This window comes from Puma concolor, chromosome A2 (assembly GCF_028749965.1).
Source record: "Puma concolor isolate L17-30 chromosome A2, mPumCon1.1.hap2, whole genome shotgun sequence".
NCBI classification, from domain to species: Eukaryota; Metazoa; Chordata; class Mammalia; order Carnivora; family Felidae; genus Puma; species Puma concolor.
The window spans coordinates 157,820,231-157,836,626 of record NC_141668.1 but is presented as its reverse complement, the minus strand read 5'-3'; the positions used below and the strand labels follow the sequence as shown (position 1 = coordinate 157,836,626).

Below are 16,396 nucleotides of genomic sequence, written 5' to 3'. Positions count from 1 at the left end.
GGTGGGACCATCCTGTGCTGAGCAGCATCCCTGGTCTCCACCCACCTGATGCCAGTAGCATTCCCTCTTCTCTAGTCATGACAAGTAAAAATGTCCCTAGACATTGCCAGTGTCCCCTAGAGGGCAACCCCCCACGTAAGCACCCCTGGTGTGGCCCAAGCCCCTCTTCCCTGAGCATTGACAGGGCCGCGGAGGCACAGGGCATGGGGTCAGAGAGCCAGGGCCACGCTGAGACTTGTTTGTCCTGTGTCCCCCCCGCTACCCCCGGCTCCAGTGACGGGAGAGTCCCCTCCCAGCCTCTCTAAAGAACTGACCAGCACACTGGCCGGGGTCGGTGATGTCAGCTTCGACTCGGACAACCAGTTCCCCCTGGATGAACTCAAGATTGACCCCCTGACCCTGGATGGACTGCACATGCTCAACGACCCCGACATGGTCCTGGCCGACCCGGCCACCGAGGACACCTTCCGGATGGACCGTCTGTGAGCTGCACACCCGGCACATCGCCGCCCAGCCCCCGGCTCCATCACCCCGCCGGTCAGTGGTCCCGACGGCGTCTCCCTGAGCCCAGGGACGGCCGCGCTCCGTCCTTCGCAAACGGCCGAGCTTGTGATTCTGAGCTTGCAATGCCGCCAAGCGCCCCCTGCCCACCCGCCCGCCCCCCAGCTGTCCACCTCCCTTGGGAGGCCGCGTGTCACCCCCGCGGATCCTCCCTGCGCGTGCTCTCTCGCCCCCCACCCTGGGCCATGAGCCGTCCCCCTGTAAAATGCGGAAAGCGTGTTGGGGAGGGCCGCCGGCCTGGAGGGGGCGCTGTGGTCCACGGCGGCGGTGGGCTGAGGTGCATTTTCCGACTGTTGTCCAGCTCTCACTGCCTTCCTTCGTTCCTGGTCCCCCGACCTGCCCGCCACCCCCAGCCCGAGGTTAGGTAGAGAGCCAGCCCCACCCTGCCAAGGGGAGAAGGCACCAGAGAGAGGGGCAGACACAAAGCGAAATAAACACTATTTTGACTGCTGTCTTTTATATTTCTGAGCACATTCAGAGAATGCTAGAATCCATCCCATGGAGGTAGAATATAAAAGGTGTGAACAGAGCATGCAAAGCAGCTAAATCTTCCTGGGGCCCTTGCTCCCGCTTTGCCCACCCCCAGCCAGGTCCCTCTGTGGCCGCCTTTGCCCTGAAAGTGAAGCTCCTGGCCAGGACGAAAGGGCCTTCCAGGGGATGCATGTGGAGGCAGGGGTTGTTTCTGGGGGTTCTTTTCATCTCTCAACCTGTTTTCATCTTTTCTTCTCTGTACCTTGGTCACTGTCACTGTTATTTAAAGAATGGGGTGGGGAGGGGGCGGCCAGGGCATTTTTGTTGTGTTATTGTTTGTTTGTTTCTTTTGGTTTGTATTTACACTTTGGTTGTAGACAAGTAGCTGACTCTTTTGATCCAATACTTGCCTGAGAGCATGTTTTTATTCCAGAAATCCCATGTTATATATTTTTTAAGCTAACTGGAAGCAGTCTGCTGCCTGCCCGGATCTGAGCTGTGTCTCTGGCCGTTTTAGTTAAGGCCCACATTCTCTCAAAACGGAAGGGCTGAGTGAGGGCGGATTGGGCCTGGTAGGCTCTCTGGCAGAAGCTTGAGGTGGCTAGAGGTGCCTCCGCTCCAGCCACGTGAGAGGCAGAATTCCAGGAGGGAGCCACGGCTTTTATTAAGGGTCTCTCCGAGACCCAGCTCTGCCTGGCCATCCTCAAGGTGCCCGCTGGTCTTCAGGGAGGACTAGTCCCAGACCCCGAGACTGGTGACAGCTGCAGCCCCTCTGTCCTGACATCCCCAAGATGAGGCTGTCCTCTTGCCCCCCACCCCGAGAGCCAGCTGACATTCGTCCCCTTCAGCTACCCCTTTCATGGTTCCTCCCGGCAGGGCTGGATTCGGGGGGCAAAGAGCAGTGTTGTCGTAGCGGGAGGTTTCCAGGTGCCTCTTGAAGTGCCTCCGGAGGCCGTGGTGACCATCAGGGCTCGGCCACCGTGCCGGGGGCTGTCCCTGTACCCTCCAGGCCCCGGGAGGGGTGACGGGGCTGTCTTTGTTTTCCGTCAGCTGCTCTGAAATAGGAACTTCTGTTGCAGTCCCTCCGAAGCCGCATCCTGAGCTCTTGCTGGCTCCTTGGCCTGCAGGCCGGGCCCGCACCTTCTGCTCGGTGTGATTCTTCTCTGTGGCGTCGCAGCCACTGCCTCTGGGTCTCAAGAGCCCTCGCCTCTGTCCGTGGGAGCCAGATTTGATCTAATGACATCCATCTCTCTTGTTCCTGGGCCGGGCTGTTAGCACGTGGCCAAGTGACTGGGCTGCCACAGGTGTAAGAAGGCCCCCTCCTCAGTCATTTGGCCCCTGATACCCTCGTCTGGGCTAAGGGACACGGGGTTAGTCCGGGGTTAGTCCGTCCAGGTCAAGGGCCCAGCCTCTTACTGAGGTAGGGGCTGAGAGCAAAGAGTGAGACATTTTTTTTTTTTTTTTTTTTTTTTTAAGAAAACTACATGTACATAGAAGAGTTTGATTACCATTAGACTTGTATGTAGAACTTTTTAAAAAATGGCCTTAATAAAATTATAAACCTTCCTGGATGCAATTTTCAAACAAGGCATCGTGGACCCCATGTGGGAGCCTCGTCAGCCCGTATTTCCTGTCTGCCCGGCACCCAGTTCTCAGTGCAGATGGGCAGGAGAGGGAGGGTGTCCACCCCTGCATCCTGTTTCCAGCATCCTCTTGGCCAGGGGCACAGGCAACATTGTATTTACATGGCCACTTCGGCTCATGAGGGGCATAGGTGCAGTTTTCCCAGGGAGGGGGTCCCAGCCAGGAGCCAGTGGCCAGGCATCCCTGTGTCCTCAAAGGGTTCATACCCCTGCCTGGGCCTGGGCATGCCTCCTGAGGTCTGCAACAGGGGATTTTGTTTATTTCTTAAATATTGCTTCTCTACTAAATATTCTTGAATTGCCAAGACTTCCTGAAACAGGACAGCCTAAGGGAACCAGCCCTTTAACTTGTGATGTGAAAATACTGTGATTTCAGGCGAGCTGCGCCGTGAGGGGTGGGCCGGGGCCCCTGAATATTGTATATACACCCCGCCGCCTGTGTCCTCGCTCGCTCGTTCTGGACAGGCCTGGATGCTCAGCCCACATGAAGTCAGAGGCTAGGCCTGTCTGTCCCCCCACTGCTGCCCCCTGAGTGCTCCTGATTTCAGTCCCCTACAGCTGTGCGAATTTCTGCCCCAGGAACACAAACCGAACAGTGTGTTCCCACCTGCCTCAGTTTACCCTCTGTCCTCCAAGCCCCCAGGGCAATGAGTTTATTACCCCCACAGAGGCTTGTGGGCCAAAGTAGAGCCCGGGATCAGCCCCTCTCTGTGTCCTTCAGAAGAGAGGGTTTATGCCACCACCCATCAAAGTCACCCCCCACACACAGTGTCCAGGGCTGATGTGGGGGAGGAGAAGGGGTCTTGTCGGGATCGTGTTCCCTGTCACAGGTACCCATGCCAACCTCCTTCCCCACTGTGTCCTTACCAGGGAGAAAAGAGGCGCACTCTTCGGGGGCGTCCCGCATTCCCCCCACCCCCTCCATTCTCCTCACATCCCTGCTTCCTTCTGACATACTTCTGGGCAGGAAGCGGTGGGGGTGGGGTGGGGCGGCCCCTTGGGGCAAGAGGCCCTGAGACCCTCAGTGGAAAGCTCAGGACGCAAGTTGACCCTTTAGCAAAATTTAGGGGCCACAGCTGACAGTATCCAAAAACTGTCTACACTCTCCTGTGGGGGATAAGCCAGAGAAGGAGCCCTAATTGTGGTGGGTCCAGTCCCCCCTGCCATTGCTGTCCATAGGACTCCGTGGGACTAGCAAGGCCTAAGGGGAGGGCAGCCGTGTGTGTTTGGGGCCTTTCCCCAGCAGCACCTCCACCCAGACCTCCCTGCTGGCTTCTGAGCCACCTGCCTGCCCCAAGGGTGTGCACTGAGCGCAGGGGTCCCGAGACACTCAGGCTGGCCTTTGCAGCCTCTTTCTGCTCTTGTCTACTTGTGGGTTTTGGGGGGCTGGGAAAGGAGGGTTCTGATGTCTGTGTGTTTGGCATGATTTCTTTGGGTGGCTGAGCTCCCTGGAGGACGCCTAGCCAAGTGGGCCCTGTGGTGAGGCCCGTGTGTCATAGTGGGGCAGATGAGAATGGACATCGAGCACTCTGAGACCCCCACACGGAGGGTGAGAGGCTCTGTGTCCATCCGTATGTCCAGCGGTGGGTGTCCAGTTTTTGAGCTGTATGCCAGGTGCTAGCTGTGGCCCGGTCAGGATGGGAGCAGGCGCCGGGTCTTTGGGGGGCTGAGTGGGGCTCAAGCAGTAGAGACTGCCTTCCCCGCCGTCCAGCATCCTGGGCCCAATGAGCCCCCATGAGGGACTATCCTTAGAGGGGCCCCCAGGGCAGCCGAGGACACATGGGAACGTGCCCCCTCCCCAGACCTCCACATCTCAGCCGACCCTGAGCTGGTTCATAACCAAGCATCCTTCCAAACTCCCAGCCCTATCTGGATTCTGGGTTTTCTGCATTTCCAAAGAAAGCATCCCCACTCCTAGGTACAGTCTGGGTGTGGTAAGGCCTGGCAGTTATTGGGGAGCCCTCCGCTCCCCACCCCCAGTCCTGACAAAGCAGCACCTGCACCCACCACCCTCACTGGGTTCTGATGGACCTGTAGGTAGAGGCCACAGGGGCTCTCATTGTGGGGGTGGGGTAGGGTAGGGGGGCCACAAGGTCAAGGGTATCCGGTGCCCCTGGTCTTGACCCATCACCCCTGCAGGTGATGCTCCAGGAGAGGGAGCTGTGGCCCCCTGAGCCCTTCCCACTTGGCTTGCAGAACTGTGGGGAGGACTGTGCGCCTCCCCCCACTGCTGGAGGCCTGCCCGGGGTGAGTGGGCAGCTAGGTCTTTCTGCTCCCGTTCTCCTTGGAACCTGTGCCTCCACCTTCTGGGGGTCTCACAGTGTGTGACTAGGGGCTCCTGGCACACTCCTCCATCAGGCCCTGCCCTACCATCTCAGCCTGAGCTGACTCTCCTTGGTTTCTCTTGGCCTTTGGCCTCCAAGGTTCCTGGTCGGGTGGGGCTCAGTGCCCTTTCAGAACCCTTAGCCACAGGCAACTGGCCACAGACACATTCTCTCCAAAGTGGCCACTCCCAGGAGAGGGAGATGGGGTAACCTGTATCCCCAGGCCTGGGCGCCGGGATACTCATCAAAGGCATTGGCGGGGCGGGGGTGGGGGTGGGGGTGGGGCGGCGGTGAGAAAAAGACCCTTGTGACCTGGGCCTCAGTTTCCCTCTTGTCACTGACTCAGACCCATGGGTCTCGGGCCTCAGGGTCCTCCCCGACAGGGTGGGGGCTAAGGTCTGGACATCAGAGTGATGCTGGCTCCAAATAGTTCTTTCCACCTGCCCTCTTGGCCAGCCCTCAACACCCCGTCCCAAGATGCCGGGGACATGTGGCACATGCAGGGCGTGGTGTTGCCCCCATCTAGCAGGGCTCTGGACTCTGGGGCCAATCAGTGCCCAGCCCATCCTAGCCCATCACTTCTGACCTCTTGTCCACTCGGGACAAGTGGACACAGCTGTGGCCTTTGCCACCAGTCCCTGAGAGGGAGGGCTTTGGCAGCCAAGGTCCACTGGCCCCGCTGTGCCCCCCCCCATAGGAAACTGCCCCCCAAGGGGCTGGGCGGCACCACTGATATATGCAAACCTGCCGGTCCAAGCCCTGCTCCACCTGTTTCCCTCTGTCCCCAGGCTGGCTCTGCCCCTGCCCCCAGCATGTACACTCTGCTGTGGATGTCCGTGGGCCGTGGGTCGGGTGCCCACGGTGGGTGGGGGCGGGCGGCTCAGGGCGCACTCGGCCGGCCCCTGCCCATCCTCTCTGGCGTGGACGCTTTTGTCTTTGTACCTTTGCATCCTTTGTAATGAAACATAATAAAAATCCAATGTTTTCGTCCCTGCCTCCTCTTTTTTCCTGCCCCTTCCCCTACACTGGGGATGGAACGTGGGCCAGTAGGTGTATCAAGTGGGAGCCACACACAGGCCCCCCGCCACACACACACACACACACACACACACACACACACACATGAACGTGGACACCCAGGTGTGAGCCCCTCACCCCCACCCCTAGCCAGCTAGTTGGGCCTATTGCCTGGAAGGGGAAGGACCCCAGGATCCTGGGGGGCAGGCACTCAGTGGTGGGGATCCAGCCCTGTGACCTCAAGTGGGTAGGATGCAGTGGCAGGCCCGGGGCCTCCCCAGTCAGTGTTGGACACTCCTAGTCAGGCCGCTGGTCCCCAGCCACTCGGGGCAAGGGCACGGGTAGTCATTAGCAGGTCTGGGGTCCCCGGCCCAGCCTTTCCTGGCCCCACCCCACGATCTCCCTGAAGCAGAGACCACAGCCAGCCACTCCACCGCACACACTTTATTTTGTCCTCTCTGAGCCCCTCAGCCTTCCCTCCCCCAGTCCAGCCACCCCTCGGAGCCGGGCACTGAGCTCCCTGCTTGGCGTGCTGAGGGCAGCCCTGGGGGTGACCTTCTTCCAGCAGTGGATCCCCACGCCCGCCCCTAGGCCTGCAGCAGCCTCTGAGTCTCGTAGTCCTCAGGGATGGTGTCTGTGGAGAAAGGGCCAGCGAGTGAGAGGGGGTGAGGTTGGGCAGGATGGACTCCCACCCCCGCCCCCCAAGCAGGGCTCTCCCCTCACCATTGCAGCGGTAACGCAGATTGGCCCAGATGATGTTCTCTTGGGAGAAGCAAAAGACCCCCAGGCGGCCACCCCTCATGGTCGTGTCCAGGACCACGTTGCTGTCAGCCACCAGCTCAGGGCCCTCGTAGAACCGCACTCTGGGGGGAGGATGGGACAGCGAGGTGGGGCCCTGGGCTAGGCCCTCCCCTCTGAGGCCTTGGCGTCTGCCCTGGAAGACGAGTCCCCTCCTCTCTGGGAGTGGAGGCCGTGTGTCCCCCCCCCCCCCCCTGCCTGGGCCACTCTCAGGGCAGGTGGGGCTTCTGACCTGAGCCTCAGCTTCCCTGCGTGACAGGATGGACTTCCTGGCAGTGCAGTGGGGACTGAGAAACAAGTAGGACCCCACCGTCTGAGGACCTGCTGTGTCCTGCGTCCTAGGAGAAGTGTCATGTCCCAGAGCCAAACACAGTTAATTCTACCTGCCCGTATCATTCCCATTTTACAGGTAAGGGTACCGAGGTCCCCTGAACCTCCAGGAGCCAGGACAGAGCAAGGGACTTCTGGTCCATTGGCAAGGGGCGAGGTCCCCACCTGATGTAGCCCACTTGAGGCCGGTGCTGCAGGAACCAGCGGTAGGACGTCTTGTCCTTCCAACCCACGTTGCGGGGGTCCTTCCACAGCAGCCGCACCTGCGACGCTGTGTCCCCCGTGTGCCAGAGTGCATTCCGCAGCTGCTCCCCGGGGCCTGTGGAGGACTTCACAGCCTGCCATGCCCAGGGACAGGGGAACAGAGTCAGAGACTGCCCAGGCTATCGGAGCCCTGCAGAACCCTGCCTGGTGGGACAGGTTTTGGCAGTGGTGGGAGGCTCTCGGGTGCCTGGATGGGATACCTGCAAGGAAGCCTTCTTGGGGGCCACATGGAGATTTGCGGGTCGGGTATGGGGGGGGGGGCAGGGATGGTCTGGGAGCTCATGTGAGGATTTGGGAGTCCGTGGACAGGTTTGGAGTCTGAGGATTTGGAGGGGTCTGCGAGATGACTTAGTGACCCATAGAAAGTTTTGGGTGTCCATGGGATAAACTGGGCTCTATAGGATTTGGGGAATTTGCTGGAGGGTTTCAGTGACTTACTGGGGTCTAGGGGTTCTGCAGGAGGATTTGGAACCCGAGGGGAAGTTTAGGGCTCTGTGAGGTTTCGGGGCCCAAAGGAAGTTTGGGGGCCCTAGAGGAGTGTTTGAGGGCCTGTAGGAATCCAGGGGGTGCTGAAAGGACTCTAAGGTCCACAGGATGACACTAGGGGGCTGTAAAGGCTTTGGGAGACCTTGGGAGGATTTGGGGCCTCCTAGAGAGCTCAAGGACTGAGGGAGGTCAGGCAGGGCCGCGGACACCTTGAGCTGAATGCCGGGTTCAGCCACTGCACGGAAAGGATTCGCCTGCCAGTACGTCTGTTCCATCTGCTTCCACATAACCACATAAAAGCTGGAGCTGTCCTGGTAGCCAAAGATGAAGCCTGCGTAGTCGTCATCCGTGACCGTGTTCACGTGGAACGTGCCTTCAAAGTCCACGCCATTGAAGGCCGTGTAACCTGGGGAAGAGAAGGGAGCAGTGGGGCTCTCCCCATTGGGGCCCTGCCTCCCCCCCGCCCCCGCCCCTCTGGAGTCCAACTTGCCCCTAGGCCCAGATCCCCAACCATATACCCGCCCCATCCCTACCGGCCGAGTCCAGCCACGACCACATCCCTGGGCCTGTGACATGCCTTGGGTCACGCTCCTTCAGAGTCCAGAACTGTTGGACCCCAGAGCCCAGACTCAACCTGGCTCCGCCTTTCCTAACTTCAGACCCGCCCCTGGCCCCGCCCCCTATTCGGCTAGCTGTACGGCCTGGACCCCTCTCCGTGTCTCACCCACAGCCAGGCCAGGGTCGCTGTTCATCGTCTGCACGATCTCCATACCCTGATGGGGTCAAAGGAAGAAGGGCCTCAGGTCGGCCGCATGGGTCCTCGGTTCCCCCGCCCCCAGCTGAGGACCCAACCCCACCACCTTCCGCGGGGCCCTGTCCCCACCTGGTTGAGCACCACCCAGTTGGGATCTATCTGAGCGTCGCCTTCGGGGTCCAGCACGACCGTCTGGAAGGCCCGGAAGTCAGTGAGGGTGACCTCGGCGTTCTCCGGACACACATCGATCTTGTCCACCACTTTGTCCGCGTCGAAGTCGCCCTGGCACACGTCGCCCACTCCGTCCCCTGAGAGACCCCCGTGGTGGAGTCAGCGCCAGCCCCGCCCAGGGCCTAGTCACGCCCACATCTGCTATAGGTCCCGCCCATACCACGTCCCAGCCCCTCCCATACGTGCCAAGGTCTCCACAACAGCCTCTAACCCACCACAGGCCCTGCCCCCTGCCCTTACGGTCTACATCTTCCTGATTTGGGTTGGGCACCAGGCGGCAGTTGTCCCGACTGTCAGGGACCCCGTCGTTGTCATCATCCTCGTCGCAGGCGTCACCCTGGCCATCGTGATCTGAATCCTGCTGGGCACTATTTGGTACTGTAGGGCAGTTGTCCCGTGAGTCCTGGTGCCCATCCCCATCCCTAGAATTGGTGGGTGGGACAGAGAGACAGTGAGATTTCCCAGAGGGCTGCGTCGGGGTCGCCCACCCTCGGTCCCCACCCCCACCCCAGATGGCCTCCTTACTGGTCTTGGTCGCTGTCGCAAGCGTCTCCCACAAAGTCGTGGTCCACATCACTCTAGGGAAGGTGGATGCAGGAGTCCGAAATCAAGGCAGAGGAATTCAGAAGCCTCCCACCGACCCCGAGTTCCAGAACCAAGGTCCTCCTGACCCCAAGGAACCATGCTTAGACCGCGCTTCAGTCTCCTTAACTAGTCTGGAGCTCACCTCAGGGATCTGACCCAGCTGGGGTGCCTCCGGCGCTCACCTGGTCTGCGTTGCTCTTCTGGGGGCAGTTGTCACAGGCATCCCCTACACCATCACCGTCGCTGTCCTTCTGGTCTGAGTTCGGCACCCTTGGGCAGTTGTCCACCGTATTTCGGATCCCTGCGAGAAGCAGGGGGACAGCACAGGATCCCAGGTTGGGGGCGGGACCAGGCTAACTTCGGCAAGGCAGCAGCAAACCTGGGGCTAGCCTGGGACACAGTCGTGCGCCTCTCGGGGCTCCCAGCTCTACAAAGTTAAATCAAGTAGGGCATTGGCCCAAGCCTCAGAGACTTGATGGACGGCGGGTGAAGGCACTGGCTCTCACTCACAGAGGAAGCTCAGCTGGACCCTCCGCTGGCCCTGGGAATGCACCATGCTGAGTGTCTGCCCCAGGTGTAAAACCTGGCACCTCCCTGGCCCTAAACGGCAGGCTCACGTCTCTGTTCAACTACGTACTCCTTGCAGCATCTGACACAGGGCCCCCCTCCCCTCCTCCAAATGTTCCTGCCGCTTCCCCTTCGCGTCGTGTCCCTGCCTTATTTTTCTGCCCGCAGGAGCACAGTCGGTGGTCCCTGGAGCCCTGGAGCGAGCTCACCCGCAGTAGCTTCAAAAACTAGCCGAGCTCCGCCCTCAGGCAAGCCGCGCCCCTCGGTGCTTGCCCTTCCCTCCCCCCTCCCTTCTGCTGCTCTCACGGTCGCCGTCGATGTCGTCGTCGCAGGCGTCGCCTTTGCCGTCCTGATCTGTGTCCTTTTGGTCATCGTTCTTCTGGGACCGGCAGTTGTCGCACGCATCACCCCACTTATCGCCGTCCGCATTGCGCTGGTCTGGGTTCCGCACCAGTTTACAGTTGTCCTGGGGGACAGGGCCGATTACCGGGGGGAGGGGGGGGCCCGGTCAGGCCTGGAGGGGCAAATGTCACTGCCCAGACCAGACCAGCTCCGAGGCCCCGCCTCCTCCGCAGAGCAGCGGTCATCCTTCCTGGACCCCGCCCCTTCCCCCCCCCCCCAGTCCACATCCTCTGAGGCCACTTCCCTCACCCAAGCCACAGCCCCACCTTGCCTAACCTAGGCCCCGACGTTTGGCCCCACCTGCTCGTTGAGGACCCCGTCCCCGTCGGCATCCGGGTCGCAGGCGTCTCCGATGCCGTCGCGATCCACGTCCTCTTGCCCTGAGTTGGGCACCGTCACGCAGTTGTCCTGGGGAGGGCACGGCCGGCGTGAGGAGCGTGGCTAGGGAGCCCCGCCCACCACCGCGCTGTGCTGGCCCTTCAGACCCCGCCCACCTTGCGGCACTGGCGTTCCGGGCAGCGCAGCTTCTCGTCGGGGAAGCCGTCCAAATCCGTGTCTCGGCCGCAGACGAGCCCGTTGCCGGCCCAGCCAACGGCGCACTGCGGGTGGGGTGGTGAGTAGGTGCCCCGGCGTGTTCGCCACCCACCCCACCCCTCGTACCCCATGCCAAGGTCGTTTCTGCTCGCCCGCACTCACCACGCACGACCTCGAGCCATCGCGTTCCAGGATGCAGTCGGCCTTCTCGTGGCACGGGCTGGGCGTGCCGTCGGGGCAGAAGCGCTGTGAGCGCCGATGGCAGCCGGATGCCTGATCGCCCACGAAGCCGGGCTGGCAAGGGCCGCACTGGAAGGAGCCCTGGACCCGGGCCGCGGGCAGTGAGCTCGGGCTGCCTGCCACTTCTCACCCTCCCCCAGTGTCTCGATCCTTCCCCGCTCCTACCGTGCCTTACCCGGGTATTGACGCACACGGAGTTGGGGACGCAGTTATGCTGTCCGGTCTCACACTCGTTAATGTCCGTGCAAACCTGGATGGCAGGGAGCGCAGAGGTCACCGCCCCTGCGCAGAAAACCCGCATACCTCCCACCCGGTTCACGTCTCCTCTGCACCCTACCTCTCCCCTACCTACATTCCTCCCCCAACCTCCACCATCTTGATGAGGACCCTTCCTCTATCCATCCCCCGGGCCCCCGGGCGCCGGGCTCCACCCCTTCCCTCTGAAGCCAGGCAGGAAAATAGCCGCAAGGCTAGCGGACCATTTCCCTGATGAAGCCCACCCCTCCACGGCCCTCACCTGCTTGTTGGCTTTGGCGAAGGCCAGCCCCACGCCCTCGTGGGCGGGGCCGCTGAACCCGGGCGGGCAAGCCTCGCAGCGGAAGCCGGGGCTAGTGTTGATGCAGCGGACGCGCGGGAAGCAGGGATGGGCGTTGCACTGGGAGAGGAAAGGCCACGGAGGGTCAGAGGACGCAGGAGGAGAGCCCCGTCGAGAGCGGCGCCTCAAGATTTTGGGGGCTTGAACTTAGAAAATTCAAGGGCCATTAGCCAGCACTTGGGGGGGGGGGGCTTGTGGGGCAAAGGCCATTATCCCAGGGGTCAGACGCGACTTCGCCTTGATGGGGGCAGGGGAGCGACCTGGCGGAGAGAGGGGCTGTTCCTGGGAGCCGATGGGCTGGGTGCTCAAGGGCGGGGGAAGGAATTGTGAGGGCGGGCGTCCCCAGCAGAGGGGGGAAGTGGCCGTCGAGGCGTGCGTGCCCGGCCGTGGGAGGGTCGTCCGAGCGGGCTCCTCGCGGTGGTTGAAGGGTCGTTGGGGCTTCCGAGCCCCGGAGGTGAGGGGGGCCTTTGGGGCGGACCACTCTCGGCTGTAGGAGAGTGGTCGGGGCGGCCGTCACTGGCTACGGAGGGGGTTGGCGGGACCGGCGTCACTGGTGGTAAGGGAAGTGGTCTGGATGAGTGCCCCCCCCCCTCCCGGCGTCAAGGGGGTCGTCCGGACGGGCGCCCCCGGAGGTGAAGAGGGCCTCCGGGTGAACACTTTCAGCCGGGGAAGAAATCGTTGGGGAGGTCGGTAGTTGTAGGGACCGGTGTTATAGGGGGGTCGTCGGTGGGGTGGGGGACGGGCGCACCTCGTTGACGTCGACACAGTGCGAGCCATTGCCAGTGAAGCCCGCGGGGCAAGGTCCACAGCGCGCGCCGCTTGCCGTCTGAGTGCAAACCACGCCTGGGTAGCAGAAGCCGGGCGCGCACTGGGAGAGGGGCCGCACGCTCAGACCTGGGGTGCGCGCTGGCTGCATCCCTGCGGGTGGTGAAGTGGGGCTGGTCAGGGCCCAGCCCCGGGGGCGGAGTCTATCATGAGCACGCCCCTTCCTGGAGGGCCGCCCCTGGGGGCGTGGCGAGATCCCGGGCTTTCTGCGACCCCGCCCGGGACCCCGCTCCAAGCCCGCTAGGCTTTTCCAGTCTCTGCATTTCCGCGCGCGTCAGTTTTCTGCTTCTCCCAGAGCGTCTCTGCATCTCCCTCCATCTCTCGCACGGCCTCTGCTTCTTTTCGTGTGTCCCCCTCTCCCTTCCCATAGTCTCTGTCTCCCCCTCCTTGTTCGTCTCTCTCCATCCCTCATCCAATCTCTCCATCTGGCAGCCTCCGTCTCTTCCTGTCCCTTTTCCTCCCGGACTTTCCTTCGCTGTCTCCGTCTTTGTCTCCCCAACTCTTCTCGATCTCCCCGCCTGCCGCGCCTCTGCCGCCCCAGCTGTGCTCACCGCACGCGTCACACTCCATCACTGTGTTTTTCAGAAACGTGATCTCCTTGACCTGCGGTGCAGGGGGAGACGGGGTGTAGTCAGCGAGGCCCCATCCCTCTTTTCCTCCCTTGAGTCTCCTCTCCCCTCCCCCAGACTCCCTTCCCACAGACCCACCCACTCCCCTCGGACCCTCCCTCCACCCCCTCAGACTCCCTATCCTCCCAGCACCTCTCTTCCTTCCTTGGGACTCCCTTCCCCGCCCCCCCCCCCCGACCCCTGTCATCTCCCGCGGAACCTTCTACCCCTGGGACTCCCTTCTCCCTCTTTTCTACAACTTCCTCCCTGAACCTTGGTACCCACGATCCTCTCCATCTCCACCGGCACCTCCTTCTCCCATCCCCCTGCCTCTCCTTCTCTTCCAGGCCTCACTCCCCTCCTCCGCACTCCCCGTCCCCCCCCCCCCCCCCCCCGTCCGCACCTGCTGCCGCAACAGCTCCCGCACATCCTGCAGAGCCGCGTTGGTTTCCTGAAGTTCCCGAAGCATCTGCGGGCCCAGATCTGCACCTGCGCCGACAGGGGGCGCTGGTGGGGCGTCGGGGTTTGGGGACCCCCGCCACACCAGTCCTTACCGCGGCAGGGCCCTGGGACTCCCTCATTCCTTGAGCGTCCGCCCTGCTGCCTGGTTTCTCCGACCTGCATGCCCCGATGAGCAGTCCCTGAGCCCCCAAGAAGCCGCGACCCCAGGCCTCACGGGTCCTCCGGTACGGTTGGGGGTCGAGGCCACGCGTGGGGGACGGGGCGGCTTACCTATCTGTATCTGGCCTTGGCCCGACGCACGGAGGGCTGCCAGGGTGAGCAGGAGAACGCAGGCGGCGGCAGGAACCATGGCGGCGGCGGGGAGCTGGACTGCAGCTCGCTCTCTGCTGCCCACGAGGCCCGCGGGGCGTATTTATCCCGGCGGCTCAGTCGGCTCCGGGGACGGCCCACCCGCGGCCCTGCCCAGCGTCCAGCCGCAAGGTAAACAGATGGCGCTGGCCTCTGCGTTCGAGGCCCCGCCCGGTATTGCTGAACCCGGACACGGCGGGGAAACTGAGTCACGGGGAGCCGGGGTAGGGGTCGATAGGGCAGGGAGTCCAGTGGGACCACCCTCCAGCCCTCTCTCTCACTTCTCTATTGAGTGCCTGCTGTATGCCAAGATTGGGACCTAACTGAGTACGAAGCAATCTGTACAGCGGCTCCCCTCAGCTCACACCTGGGGAACCAGTCAAGAGACGCTAAAAGTTAGGACCCCCACCCCCGACTCTGCTTTCAGTCAGGCCGACTGGCCCTCCACTCCCTCTTCACTTGCTTCAAAATGAGGCAAATGACATCTCTCTGTGCCTGTTTCCATCCCCAGCAGAGGAGTGCGCAAATTAAAGGGCTCCAGCTGGAGGAGGTCTGAGGGGGGTGGCCAGGACTTCTGTTTGCGGAGACTTCGCCATACCTTCCGAGCTCCGCTCCAGCTGCTGTGGGAACAGCCTGTAATAAAAATAAAAATTACTTCTAATCAGGAAAATCGTCCCTCCCAGCTCAGCCTCGCTCCTGAGCTACAAAACACTTTGACTTTCTGGAGTTAACCCTCTCCACCCGCTTTCCAAGTGCTCAAAGCCTCTGTCGTATGGATCAGAACACTGAAGCCCAGAGAGGGGAAGTGGCTAGCCCAAGGCCACCGCAAGGGGCAAGGGTGAAATCAGAGAGGTTCCAGAGAAGTCACTAAGGGCTTCCCGGAGGAGGTGGAAGGGAAGCCTAAAGGAAAAGAAGGACTCAGATCAGCAGAGCGAAGTGAAGACAGTTCTGACATAGTGAAGCACGTGTGGCTTGGGGAGGGGGGAGTTTCAGACACATCTACTTACTCCACAAACACACAGTGAACACCTACCGTGTGTCACGTCCTGCGCTGGACTCTTGACACAGGACAAACAAGCCAGAGTTGGCCCCTTCCTCTAAGGGAACCCACGTTGGTGGGGAGGCCACTTGCATAATCACCCAAAGGGGCCAGAGCTGTGATGGGGATACACAGAGAGCAGTGGGAGCTCCAACAAGGTGCTGGACCCAGCCCGGTGTGGGGGGGAATCTGGGTAGGCTTCTCAGAGGAGGAGGGAATGCTAAACTGGGACCAGGAAGGTGAGGAGAACATGGCCAGGCCAAAAAAAAAAAAAAAAATGATGGTAGGCATTCCAGGTAGAACAGAATATGTGAAGATTCCGAGACAGAGAGGAGTCTGGTCCGTTACCAGGAATGATCTCAGGGTGGAGAGATGTTGGGGCTCAGGAGATGCAGTGCCAGTGGTGTGGAGCTCAGGCTGTCTTCAAGGGCAATAGGGAGCCACAGAGGGTGAGGGAGGAGGAGCGGGCCTGGTGGGGAGGCTGGGTGGGAACAGTCAGCCCCAACCTGGGCATTTCTAGTGAAGCCTGTGCCCTGACAGTGCCCACCTTGCCTGCTGCCTGCGGCCGGGCCATGAGCTCACCTCCTGTTTTCCTTGGCGTCCAGCACACCTGGGGGCCGCTCCCGGCCGGCACTGGAATTCTTGGGAAAACCACAAACTCCGGCGGGGCCTGTGGGCTTGCGTGCGCCTCATGCAGCTGAGACAAGAGCACATGGAAGCCAGGCCCCTGCCACAGGCTGGGCACGGGGCTGAGACTTGGACACACGTGGCCTTGTTCACGGCCAGGCCACGGGCAAATGCGGGGAAGGGCATTCCGGGCAGGGGGAACGGCAAAGGCAGAGGTCCTGAGGATGTCCCAGCCTGCAGATCAAACAACAGGGGCCCAGGGACGAGCAGTCTGGGTTCGTGCTCCTACCTCCTGGATCTCACCAACCCTGAGATCCCCCGTCCGGCAGTGGCTCCTTCTCTCATGCACACCACACACGGCCTCACATTACAGAATAACTTTCTCTACGTGTCCTTCCCAGTCTTTGTACCTACTGTTCCCCCTGGCCCCAAATACCTTCTTCCATCCTTCGGGGGCGCCTGGGCGGCTCAGTCGGTTGAGCGGCAGACTTTTGGCTCAGGTCATGATGTCACAGTTCACGAGTTTGAACCCGACACTGGGCTGACAGCTCAGAGACCGGAGCCTGCTTTGGATTCTGTGTCTCCTCTCTCTGCCCCTCCCCCACTCACGCTCAGTCTCTCTCTCTCTCTCTCTCTCTCTCTCTCATTCTCAAAAAGAAATAAATAAACATTAAAAAAAAAAGAC

At 61.5% G+C, this 16,396-nt stretch overlaps 2 protein-coding genes across 10 annotated transcripts in view; one reads left to right on the top strand and one right to left on the bottom strand.

The window, feature by feature from the left end:
* CRTC1 (CREB regulated transcription coactivator 1) overlaps positions 1–5,989 on the top strand; it is a 75,877-nt gene extending 69,888 nt beyond the window's left edge. For all 9 annotated transcript variants that reach the window (XM_086698542.1, XM_086698535.1, XM_086698541.1 and 6 more), the window contains one exon: positions 275–5,989. In XM_086698542.1, coding sequence (XP_086554668.1) covers positions 275–486 — 212 coding nt within the window. In that variant the 3' untranslated portion in view covers positions 487–5,989. The remainder of the gene's footprint in view (positions 1–274) is intronic.
* A 456-nt stretch (positions 5,990–6,445) lies between these two features.
* COMP (cartilage oligomeric matrix protein) lies at positions 6,446–14,619 on the bottom strand. Its single transcript, XM_086698532.1, has 19 exons — positions 13,968–14,619; positions 13,639–13,724; positions 13,179–13,230; positions 12,551–12,720; positions 11,725–11,862; positions 11,383–11,457; positions 11,130–11,288; positions 10,928–11,032; positions 10,734–10,841; positions 10,338–10,497; positions 9,647–9,765; positions 9,405–9,457; positions 9,120–9,301; positions 8,778–8,956; positions 8,619–8,667; positions 8,104–8,300; positions 7,310–7,482; positions 6,740–6,879; positions 6,446–6,650 (listed from the first exon to the last, which is right to left on the bottom strand). Exons 1-19 carry the CDS (start codon positions 14,044–14,046, stop codon positions 6,604–6,606), a joined length of 2,271 nt encoding a protein of 756 aa, XP_086554658.1. The 5' UTR covers positions 14,047–14,619; the 3' UTR covers positions 6,446–6,603.
* Between the last annotated feature and the right edge of the window lie 1,777 nt (positions 14,620–16,396).